At 42.9% G+C, this 12,625-nt stretch overlaps 1 protein-coding gene across 2 annotated transcripts in view; it reads left to right on the plus strand.

The window, feature by feature from the left end:
- Positions 1-12,625, plus strand: part of PLXNA2 (plexin A2) — a 771,921-nt gene that overhangs the window by 535,700 nt on the left and 223,596 nt on the right. For both annotated transcript variants that reach the window (XM_060231255.1, XM_060231256.1), the window contains exons 10-11: positions 6,991-7,191; positions 10,547-10,643. In XM_060231255.1, the coding sequence (XP_060087238.1) occupies positions 6,991-7,191; positions 10,547-10,643 (298 nt within the window). The remainder of the gene's footprint in view (positions 1-6,990; positions 7,192-10,546; positions 10,644-12,625) is intronic.

Genomic DNA, 12,625 nt, shown 5'->3' on the forward strand with positions numbered 1-12,625 from the left:
GGCTTCACCTGTTGGAGGAAGTATTATTATAATTAAGAGGATTACTTTAGAATCCCTTTGTTCTTATGCCACATGATTTGGTTCTGATCCTGAAAAGATCAATGGTTCCCGTAGCTGGAGTAGAGCTTTTAGTGTTTGTTAACAAAGGTAGCCTTCCTCCCCATATTGTTCCTCAGTGCATGATGGGATCTTACTTGCATTTCAGGGTCTTAGTGTTGTTCTGTTGGTAGGAATTACTAGCTCAGCTTTCGAGAAAGGAAGAAATTGACTAGCCATACACAGTTTCCGCTTATTTCAGGAACACTATAGTGTCAACAGCTGTTCCAACAGCATCCAGGACAATTCTGCATCAGCAGTGTCTGTGCAGTAACTATGCAGTGTTACCCTAAGTGGTTGTGAGGGTCTCCTGAGTTTGTTGGGGGAATTAGCTAGGAGACCCAGACATTGTAAGAGGGGGCAATAAGCAGGATCTCCACCTATGCTTACGGGGATTTTCCCCTCAGAATTCTCAAATGAACCAAGCCATAATTAATGAAATGGTTTTTATTAAAAAAAATTAAAAGAGATAAAAATTAAACCTATTAATTTTTAATTAATTAATTAAAAGCACTCTATAAACACTCATTCAAGGTCAGAAGATAAAGACGGTAGCTTGAAAGAGACAAGAAGATAGATTATTTTACTTGGGACTATATTTACCTATTCCAGAACAGAGATTCGATGAGAAGGCAGGATCCAGACTCACCTGGGTCCCATTTGTGGCGCTGCAGGGAGGGGGAGAGTGGGGGCAGTCATTGCTGCCTCGTTGCGGGGTGGAGGGGGCGGGCCAGCAGTCTTTGCACGGGAAGCTGGATGCTTGCCCGCCCTTTCCCCCCTGCAAGCCTATGGGATCTCTTGGACAGAGAACAGGGGGCGCCTGTGGGCTACTTAAGGCGCTGCACAATTGCCACTCCCTCTGTCTTGCTTCCGGATTGCTTATTGAAAGGTAAGCAGAACAAACCAGCATTTCACTCAAAAAAAAAGCTGTACCCAGTTTCATGTTGGGAGTGTAATTTAGTGGATGTCCAGATAATGCAGGCACTCATAAATGCACACACGCACACACATACACAGTCTCTCCCTCACAACAAGAGAGCCCAAGAAGAACCAGAGCGTGTATGGCTATATCCTTTGAGCTATGACATTATTGTTCCTAGAACAATGCTGTGATAGTGTGAATGAAACAACATATTTGAACCAGGGAAGCGGCATAGCTTTCTCATGGGTTGTGAATGCAATGTAACATTCATGTGAAACCATTCTATTGTGTTTGGTGACCTCTAATAGACAGGACAAGAAAATTATTACAAAGGGGTGTTATGGGATTAAAATGGTTTTGACTATAGACTCACATGGGATCAACCAGGTAAGGCAAAGTCAGGTAAGGTATGGGGATGAGTTAGTTGAACTGCCTTTTTTGGAAATTAATCTTTGGCATTGATGGATTTAAAAGAGGGAAGAGAACTGCCAAAAACCAGACCTTTGCAGCTTCAGGATCACTTTTCCCAGGCAAGCCTCTGGCCAGTATTTGATGACACACATTCCATGTGATTGTAGGACCTATTTTGATCCTATCTGCAGACCAGTGAGAGTCTTGGGATGTGACCCTGTGAGATGCTGAAAAAGAAGGTTTCTGCCATCACCTTCTCCAATATACCAGACTAGTCCTTTGGGGAAAGTGGGGTACAGGCATAACAGCAGGGACAACACCAATCAATCTGTTGTGATAGCAGGGTCCCATGATGCAGCCATGGTGTTTCAGCTCTGCATACATGGGGTTAGCTGTGGAACTAGAGGATTTGGAGTCATTGTGTACAGTGATCTTTCCCTCATTAGATGATTAATTGGGTGTAGGATAAGTTCGGATCATTGGGTTCCAATTCTGATGTTCCCCTGCTAAATCACAAACTCTTGCTAGTTTTTCCACTTGCATACTCAATTAACTGGCAGTATCCTACTATAGTGATACATATGCTGGGGTATAATTGTTTTTCACTAGCACAGTGGGGTTTAATAGTAATCTTGGGTTCACTAAGTTCTTCAGTGGAAAAAAGTGGATTTAGTTCTGAAATCCTGGTGTGAATAAAGTATTTTGTGGTTATGATAGCTTGTTGGACTGAAACCATAGCAAAAGGTCATACCTTGAATCAGGGCTTTCTTGTAGCAGGAACTCCTTTGCATATTAGGGCACACACCCCTGATGTAGCCAATCCTCCAAGAGTTTACAGGGCTCTTAGTACAGGGCCTATTGTAAGCTCTTGAAGGATTGACTACATCAGGAGGTGTGGCCTAATATGCAAATGAGTTTCTGCTACAAAAAAAGCCCTGCCTTGAATAAAACTTTGCTGGTCTTAAAGATACCCCTGGACTCTAACTTTATTCTATTCTTCTTTAACGTGCTAACACCTGAGATTACACTTGGGTTTTTAACAAAAACTATGGTGAGTTTACACACACACACACAAAAGGTAATACCTTATGTTACACCCAAATAAGATACAACAAAACAGTGTGCTGGCTTTCATTTTTCCCAGAGCTCTTCATTAGTAGGAATAGTGGAAGGGGAAGATGTTGCAGCTTAAGCTTTCTTGTCAGCATCCTGTGTAGAATGATAAGCATATTTGAATAAATGACATAGTATTGGATGGAGCTGGAGGTTATTACATTTTATTTTAAGCCTTCTGGGTAGGAGAAGGAAGAAAGAAAGCTTCCAACTGAAGTTATAAATGATAAAATTAGTACATGATCAAGAGTCTGTCTGTACCAAAGAAAACACACAGCTTAAAAGGCCAAAGAAAAAAGGGAAATATTACTGTTTTCTTAGCAAAGTTGGTTACAGATGCTGAACTATTATCATCTGTTGAGTTTTTGATCATATGTTGGAGTTGAAAGCAGAAAGAAGCAGATTTTGCTTCTTCTCTTGACAGCTAGTTCAAATAGGGGTCCCAACCCTCCCGCTCTAGCGGGGGACCCCAGGTTTCCGAGCCTCTTCCCCCGCTCCCCCAAAAAACGGAAGCGGGGGGGAGAAGCGGCGTCCTCCTGCTGCTGGCGGCGTCGGGGGCTGCCGGGGAGGATGCTGGGGGTGAACAGCATCACCAGCGGGGGTTGAGGGGGCCACCTGCGCTCGCGCTCCATGTGCTCCTCATCAGCTGCTGTGCTGCTGGAGGCGGCTGACCACGTGGTCGGTGTAAAGGACGGGCTTGAGGGTGCGCGAGCGCTGCGGCCAGCCGTAGCAGAAGGTCTCCACGCCCCGCCTGTTGCGCCTGTAGCGCTCGCGCACCCTCAAGCCCATCCTTTACACCGACTGCATGGTCAGCTGCCTCTAGCAGCACAGCTGCCGCCGCCCCCGCCGCGGCGCGTGGTTTGGGGGGCAGGATCGTGGGCCCTCCGGAAGTGCAGGGCTGGGCCGGGGAGGGAAGCCAGCATCAGACCCTTCGAGGGGGCAGACCCTCCCCACCCAGCCCCGACCAAGGAAGGGCAAGTGGAGGAGGTCTCCCTGGGAGTCAGGGGTGCAAAACATGCGCCTCCTGCCCCTGAGCACCACTTACCGACGGGGGCTGCCCGAGCAGGCAGACGGCGGGGCGCAGGCTCCGGCCTGAAGGGGCGCCCAACTCGGAGCAAACTTTCCCCGGCGCCGCGCGTCTCCTTCTCCGCCAGGTGAGCCCGCGCGCGGCAGGTGAGCCCTTTGGCCCAGGTGAGCCCTTCCTCTCCCGCGCGGCCGCCTCCTGGTTAACCCCTTCGCCTCTGGGCCCTCCCTGGAGAGCCTGGGAAACTCCCCGAGACCGGGCAGGCCAGCTGGAGCCGAGCCGCTCCCCTGCCTGCCCCCCCCCCACCTGAGTTAAGGCTTTGGCCCAGGGCTGACCAAATTGTGGCCACGCGTGGCTCTTTCGCACATAGCGTGTGGCTCTCAAAGCCCCCCGCCCCATCAGCCGGCTTGGAGAAGGCATTTGTCTCCAGAGGCTGGGAGAATGCATTTAAAGTTAAAGCTGCTTTCTTTCTGCCTGTCTCCCCCATAGGGTTGCCAATCCCCAGGTGGGGGCAGGGGATCCCCTGGTTTGGAGGCCCTCCCCGCGCTTCAGGGTCATCAGAAAGCGGGGGGAGGGGAGGGAAATGTCTGCTGGGAACTCTGCTATTCCATAGGGAGATTTATTCCTATAGAAAATAATGGGAAATTGACTTGGGGGTATCTGGGGCTCTGGGGGGGGGGCTGTTTTTTGAGGTAGAGGCACCAAATTTTCAGTATAGCATCTAGTGCCTCTCCCCAAAGTACCCCCCCAAGTTTCAAAAAGATTCGACCAGGGGGTCCAATTCTATGAGCCCCCAAAGAAGATGCCCCTATCTATTATTTCCTATGGAAGGAAGGCATTGAAAAGGTGCTGTCCCTTTAAATGTGATGGCCAGAACTCCCTTTGGAGTTCAATGATGCTTGTCACAGCCTTGATCTTGGCTCCACCCCTAATGTCTCCCAAAGTCTCCTGGCTCCACCCCCAAAGTCCCCAGATATTTCTTGAATTGGATTTGGCAACCCTAAGTTCAAATTATTTCTGTTTTCAAACTTTCCCCTCAAAGTTCCTGGTTTGTATAAAAGGAGGATAGTCCCATGAAATGGAGTGAGATCAGGGCCCTGTGGGATCTGTTTCAGTTCTTCAGGGCCTGTAAAATGGAGATGTACCATTTGGTCTTTGGTTGAGGTGACAGGTGTGTCATCATTCTGGCCTCCCCTATTCCACCACCCCACCAACTAAGTTTATTCAGTAATTGTGGTGAATATTTGCCCACCACCCTTATTTAATCATGGGCATTTTATAGACTAATGAGCCATCTTGGTATGTTAAATTATGTTAATTTACTGAATTATAGTATTTTTAATGGTTTTAGCTGTAATTTTAACCTATTGTGAGTCACCCTGAGCCCTGCATGCAGGGAAGGGCAGGCTAAGAATCCAAACAGCAAACAAACAAATAAAATCTTTTTCCCACCCTCTCAACATATTTTCAAGAATGTATTTTCTGTTGTTGTTGTAGTGAGCTAATTTTTTATTTGATTATTAGGTACTGCTGTAGTGCTATTAGTTGTGCAAACAGCACAATAGTAACACCTGGAGAAAAATTAGATGTATTACTGCAAAGCAAAAGAGTTTAAAAAAAACCATCCGAGGAAGGTAGGATATGAACAGACTTCAACACTTTAGGTGTAGTGAACATCCACAAAAAACTCTCTGTATTAATTGTTCACATATATTTAAAAATTCTTGCTGTTTAACATGCAAATCCTAGATATATGAGGATTACTAATGATGCAGCTAAAAGCATCTGCAATTTAGTTAGAGCTGCACCCTATAGAAATGGGCCTCTGATTCTGCTATGGGTAAGGTGAACTTTCTTAAAAGTGAGGCAAGGGTGTGTAGGCTAAGTAGTTAGTCACAAATATTCTCCTCTAGCTCATAAAGTCACTCCCTAGAAAATAATGTCCTTCCCCCCTCCCCTGCCATGACAGCAGATGTTTTCCTCAACCTGATCTAAAAATCACTCCGACAAAATTTGTCTTAAAAATGAAATAAAATGTATAGAAGAGTTACCATAAAAGTTTATGGAGCTTCTGGGTAAAGCTACTTGGTCTCCCAAAACAGACATCATCTGTTTTCCATTTATCTACACCTGACCTAATATAGAAGTTTATTACAACTATGATCATAGCGAAAGAAGGCTGTGACAAACATTTATCAGTGAGACAGATGGATTTGCTTTCTAGCTGCACAAGTCTACGGTTCTGCAACTGAAAATAAGTGATGATGGTTCTTAGTGCTTGCATGTGTATGATTTATTAAGATCAGATAATCTTTGTGTGGACAAGATCTAGATTCTTATTTAGGCCCTAATTTTATTGTTTGCTGGATTATATCCAGCCTTTCTTCTGAGGAGCTCAAAGTGGCTTTTGATTTAATAGGTATTTATTCTACTTTTTTTTCCTTATGGAGCTCAAGGTTGTATATATAGAAACCTCAGGAAGTCCAGCCACAAACTAGATCCAAAAGTGTTTAGTGTCATTACCCCAGCTTCAGTCCTACTGGTGTGACTGTGTGTCCACTGCATCAAGTATGAGTCATCGTGTGCTGATGATTTGACTAGAATCTTCTGTTCAGTTTAACCTTTTAAAAATGAAATTCTTAATGAAAAGACAATTTTACATAATTTATGATGTCATAACCTGGAACTTTGCATTTAATAATTAATCATTAACACCTTGGTTATGTGTTATTGTGCTTTAGGGTTCACTGTATAAATGGACAAATGCTTTATTTTGAAAACTGAATGCTATGAATGATAGTTTTCATTTTTGTGATACTGGATAAATAACCATAATTATAAATCCAAAAAGAGATATCAAGGCAGATTAATATTTTAAACCAACATATTTGTCAAAAGTTTGCTGGTTTTAAAAGCCTTGCTTGTTTCAACCCCGAATGACTTTAATCTTTCTTTCAAAATGTACACATACACTTTGAGAGTATACTTTGAATTGTCAGAGGAGTCCTCTAAGGAGCCTTGGTTTTATTGTAATGAGCCTTGGTTTTATTGTAATAGCAAATGAGAATTCTTGACTTATTTGTTGCTCATTTGTTTTATTCACTTAATCATCCCAGAGAAGTACATTCTTTCCTGCCCATCCAGTTGATAGATTGACTGTCTAAATCAGAAGTAGGTTGTATGATGACAGGCTGACTAATTTATTTCTAGACTTAATAAGAAACTGTTCTAAGGAATCAAAAATATCATCCCAGAGAATTAGGGCTGAAAATCATAAGACCTAAAATAGTTATAGTTCGGAATCTTTCTAGCCACCTTTGCTGTTCATCTGCTGAGATCTTGTGTCTCCTGAACCCCAGGGTTCATGTGTATTCAGAGGCTGCAGTTACCTAGATATTTGGGTTTTTTGTATATTTTCCTCTAGGATTGCCCACAGCTGTTCCCTACAGAAGAGATTCTGATCCCTGTTGGTGAGGTGAAGCCCATCACCTTGAAGGCCAGAAATTTACCACAGCCTCAGTCTGGCCAGCGTGGCTATGAGTGTGTCCTCAACATCCAAGGCGTGATTCATCGTGTGCCTGCTCTTCGCTTCAACAGCTCAAGTGTCCAGTGCCAGAATAGCTCAGTAAGAGCCTTGGGTTGGGATTGTGGGAAGAGGGAGAAGAGTAAGAAAGCATTCTCTGTGTTAAAAGATGTGGGAAATGATGTTAGGAGATACAAATAAAGAGCATGTATGAAACTGTATAAGATCCAAGAAAAACATGCACTGGCATGACCTAGTGGAATGATATAGTGGAGTAATGCTGTCAGGAGAATGTACCAACCATGGGGAGGGAAGCTGGGAAGTACCAAGATGTGCTTCCCTTTCTCATTTCCCTGGCAGGTTTCTAGGTGATTACAGTGAATGATGTACACCTAGGCTAGCATATCTGAAATAATGACCTTGCTAGAATTTATATGATAATTTATCAAAAAGAAATGAATCAGTGGTCCCTATTTATTACGTTTCTCAGTGTAATCCTGAACAGAGTTATACCTTTCAAAGCCCATTGACTTCAATAGACTTAAAAGAGTGTCACACAGTTTAGAACTGTACTGTCTGTCTCCCACTTTCAACATGTCTTCAGCCTTCCATCAAATCAGAGATTGAAGCATATTGACAAATTCCTTTAGAACAGCCACTCATTCATTTATATAGTACCCCAACAAAGTTTTGCCCTGCTGTGTAAGACTTGTGCCACCTCCTCCCAACCTCATTACAAAAGCTGGAAGTAAAGTCATGTGGGTTTCATAGCTTGATCCAAAGCAACAAGAATAACCAATTTATTTTAGTAGTGGGCTTTTGGGGGGGGGGGGGGTCCTGACAATTTAAATAGATATTCAGTCAACAGAAGGTCTCCCAAGAGTGGGTACAAACTTCCAAGTATGGGGCATTTACTTCTTGTATCCCTTCTTCATGACTGCCACTCCTTAATGCCAGGGCAGGCTGTTGCATTCCACAATACTAGTTTTTCTATCTAGCCTATTTGAAAGAAGTTTCTATTATCTTTCATCACCGGAGGCATACCTTCCTTTCATTTTTTCTCATCTTCAGAGTACTGGAGTGGTTGAAGTATGTATGAGGCAACAGCATAAACAGTAAAAGAAAGGAACAACGCAGCATTATTCCAAGTGGTGAAACCAAAGGGGGGGGGGGCAAGAGAGAGAAACGGGGGTTGAACTAATCCTGAATTCCAGGTGGGAATGTGCTACAGGCAAGTGAGGTGTTTAATTAGAATTCTGGCCCCAGAGAAGATCTTTTATCTGTCAGTTTCCCTGTCTGTGACTGTGGGGGGTCAGAGAAGGGGGAGCTGGGGTGGGGATGTGACAAAGGTGTTAAGGCAAAGCTAATTCACGCAGGAGAGATAAAGAAAATTGCAGACTGCTTATCAGGGAACTGTCAAATTCCAGGCTGCAGCAGTGTGATAGAATGTGTAATACTGGAAAGCTGCTTGGAGAGGAAAGGTAAGGAACAGGGATGCGAGTGAGAGAAGGATGGAATGAAAGATAATCTCCATGAAAAAAGCACAACCAAGAATGGCCTCTGCATTCTTGCCTGTTGAGAAGCAAGGCTTCGGATGATTTGACAGGAGTATCCAAATAGACAAAAATGATGTTGGAATCAATCCAACCAGTCAGGACAATCAGTTTTTACTGCATCTCCAAGTCCTATAAGAACTGTCTTTGTTGCTTTGTAGAGGTTTCAATTGTTTTAACCTAGGAATAATCCAAAATAGTATATTATTGGGTTAATTGGTCATTTAATTTTGTTGCAAGTGGTTCTTTGGGCATTTAGAATAAAAGTAAAAGAAGATCAGGTTGCACAGTTGTCCAGTAGCTTAACATCTTTATATGCAATAATAAAGTTGAGCAGGAGTATGGAACACCCAGGTATTGTGTTCAAACCTTCCCTGCAGCATTCACTTAAAGTTTTTTTGTTTCTCCTGTGGCTTTCCAGCAGGTTGAAGACCAAAGATTTAGGGCAAGAGTTATATCTCAGTGATAGAACATATGATTTGCATGCAGAAACTCTCCAGCATAACCTTTGGTATTTTTACTTAAAAAGGGATGACAGGCATTTTTTAGACCCTTCCCTCTCTGAGGTCCCAAAGAGCAGCTGTCAGTCAGAACAGACAGTACTGAACTTGATGGACAAATGTTCTGACTCAACATAAAATAGCCACACATACTTAAGGTGTCAAAAACACTTGTATTCAATTGCTCTTTGCATTTTCAACTACAAATAAAATATTACTGTGTGTCTCAACTTCCCGGAACATACATCACTGAAAATATATGAATATGAGAGACTTATGATGCTGTGCAGTTCCTATATGGGCAGTTATTGCCATGTAAGAAAATTGTAGAAATCTCTTATTGATCATCATATGTGGAGGTTACAGCCAGCAGTTGCAAAGCGTAAAAAATGCTCTTGTTTCACTCCCTTTCAAGTACTTAAACATTCAATGAGGACCCCAACTGAGCAATAATCCAATCTTCCCCTGCCCACATGAGTATGTTCTTAGCTGTCTTGTTCTGGTACTGTCCCTGAATCCAGAGAGTTAAATAATGGATGAATGGGCTTTGTGACAACTGCAACAGAAAATCCAGATGGTGGTGCCTCACAGGCCACTAGGTTCATATATAACTGTTCAGAATGCTCTCTGGAATACATTTGTTTATCATAAACACATGGGAAGTAAAAATAGCTAGTATAATAAGAACTAGTTACAAAAGAGGAAGTCCTACTTCACAGGCTTCAGCTTCTGTTTTACTATTGCTGTTACTATTTTCCTTTCATTTTTCCTATAACATTTTTACCTTATTGTGTACCTCAATGCTGTTTTGTATACATTTCTGATTAGTGTCTCTACAGCCAAAATGACACTTTTGCTGTAATGTGTGAATTCTGCTCAGTCTTCATGACAGTGAGCTTCATAAGAACATATGATGAGTCCTGATGGATCAAACCAATAGCCCATCTAGTCCAGCAACCTGATTCACACAATGACCAACCAGTCACTCTGAAAGGCCAATGCTTCATCTTCTTGCTGAGAAAGGGTATTCAGTTTGATTAGTAGAAGACAATAAGCAAAAAATGAAGTGCATTCATATGAGATGTATAAATATGTTGACATATGCACACTTAATAAAATATTAATTAAAAAAAGTGAGGGCTCTAAATGGTAAGAACAGCCTGCATGGATTGGGTCATTAATTTATTACTTCTCTCAAGGGCTGTCAACAGATTTAATTGTCTCTTTATGGTGGGTCTCACCATGCAGGTGATGGATATTGTCAATCATTCAGATCCTTTCTCACTTTGCTAAGCAATATACTGTTAAAATGCAGATAAATAAATAATAGCTCTGCCCCCAATGTTTCTCTTCATTTTTCATAAAGAGAAGTGACATTAATATATTAATCTCCTTGTTCCATAGTATCTCTACGATGGAATGGACATCAGTAACTTAGCAGTAGATTTTGCTGTAGTTTGGAATGGAAACTTCATCATTGACAACCCAGAGGATTTGAAAGGTAACAATATTAATTGATTTGATGCTTTTGGTTAATTGGCATTATGGGCTAAGAGAAATCTGATCAGGAAATTCTGAGATTCTGTGTTTCATTAAGTCTTGTGGTACTGCTATATTTTAATTTCAGGCCAACTAAAGGCTACATAATTCCAACACATTTTTAAAAAATTCACAACTGGCCACTGCTCATAAGAGGATTGCTGAATTTTGTACCAGTTGAAGTTTCCAATTGTCTTCAAAGGTAGCCCTATTACAGTTCTGAAGTCTCATGGTTACTATTGCATGGATCAGCATGGCTAAATTCAACAGGGTCCAAGAAGTGAGTCAGCCTCTGAACTAGATGCACCTGGCAGAAAACACTTTTTGTAACCACTGCAGCATTTTTATCCAGTGAAAGAGACAGGTCTGTAACTACTCAAGCTCGTAAATGAGTCTGGCAGAAACAAACTTACCCTGTTTTTTTAACAGTTGTAAATATGTTAAGGCCATTACATGATTTTCTTGATTATCGTAATACTATACCCCCTTAGAAACAGAACAACCCCGGACTGCAGTCAGGACCTCCACTTGTATGCGCCAGCCTACCCTACCCTGCCCTGTCTGGCAGAGAAAGCCTGCAATGGAGCCATCCACTCCCTACCCCCGCCGCCCCACTTGAAGGCAAGAACAGTTTGTTCTTGAAGACACCCTCTAGCCGAACATGAGCCCAGTGTGGAGCTTAATTTTCAGTCCAGTGCGCTGAAAGTGCCCTGTTGTTTACATAAGAACATAAGAGAAGCCATGTTGGATCAGGCCAATAGCCCATCCAGCCCAACACTCTGTGTCACACAGTGGCCAATATATGCTTGCTGAGGGGTCAGAGATTTCTTCCAGCCCTTAAGCAAACAGAAGCAACTCGGAGCTTAACTTTCAGTCCTGGCCGCTGAAAGTGCCCCATTGTTTCTGCTTGCTGAGGGGTCGGAGATTTTTTCCAGCTCCTAAGCAAGCAGAAGCAACTCGGAGCTTAACTTTCAGTCCTGGGCGCTGAAAGTGCCTCACTGTTTCTGCTTGCTGAGGGGTCAGAGAATTCTTCCAGCATGTAAGGAAGCAGAAGCAACACGGAGCTTAACTTTCAGTCCTGGGTGCTGAAAGTGCCCCATTGTTTCTGCTTGCTGAGGAGTCAGAGAATTCTTCCGACCCCTAAACAAGCAGAAGCAGTGGTGTATGATGACAGCAGAATGGAGAAGGATGCAGCCAAGGCACTGGAGGCTGGTTAGGGGCCCCAAGTCAGGGGGGCTGCCGCCTAGCAGTCAGGGGGCTGTTCCCCCACGGGCCCCCTCGTAGCTACGGGCCTGGCAGCAGACTTGTTCCCTGAAACGAATACCCATTACAGAGTCTGGTTTTTATGGCTGCAAGGACATCCATTAAATAGGTTCCCGTTTGTTCCCATCTGAGCTATATTTTGCTTTCAAGTGCTTTTCAAGTTTACTGTGGAACCTGATATATTGGAAGTCCAGCCAGGCTCCATGGGAATGGAGACATTGTTTTTAATGAGGTCTTTCTTGGTTGAATTCAGTGGCGGAAACTAAACAAATTGGTTTTGAAGGCTGTCTTCCAAATCAAGCATGAAAGAAATAATATCTAAGAACATCTGGGGGAAAGGTTCAACAGGAAGAAGAAGAGTTTATATGCTCCCATTGTTCAAACTCAAGTACTAGTAAGGATCTTACATAACCTTGCCCATAGCTCTTGAGTTCTACTTTTGGTTGAATCCTGACTGGCACTATCAGTCAATATCTGAAGAGGGAGTGACTAAATCAGAGAGGGAGATAAATTTACTTAGGAACGCAATCTTCAGTTTTTGAGTTTGATCTGCTGTTTGTATGTCATCAGTTTAATGAAACCTAACAAAGCATTAACTATAAGAAAGATGCTGAGAATTTCTGAAAAAGTAATACACTAAAGTTTGTCATGATATTGTATATAGTCTATTCAAATCAAAAT

The sequence above is a fragment of the Heteronotia binoei genome, chromosome 2, assembly GCF_032191835.1.
Source record: "Heteronotia binoei isolate CCM8104 ecotype False Entrance Well chromosome 2, APGP_CSIRO_Hbin_v1, whole genome shotgun sequence".
Taxonomy (NCBI): Eukaryota; Metazoa; Chordata; class Lepidosauria; order Squamata; family Gekkonidae; genus Heteronotia; species Heteronotia binoei.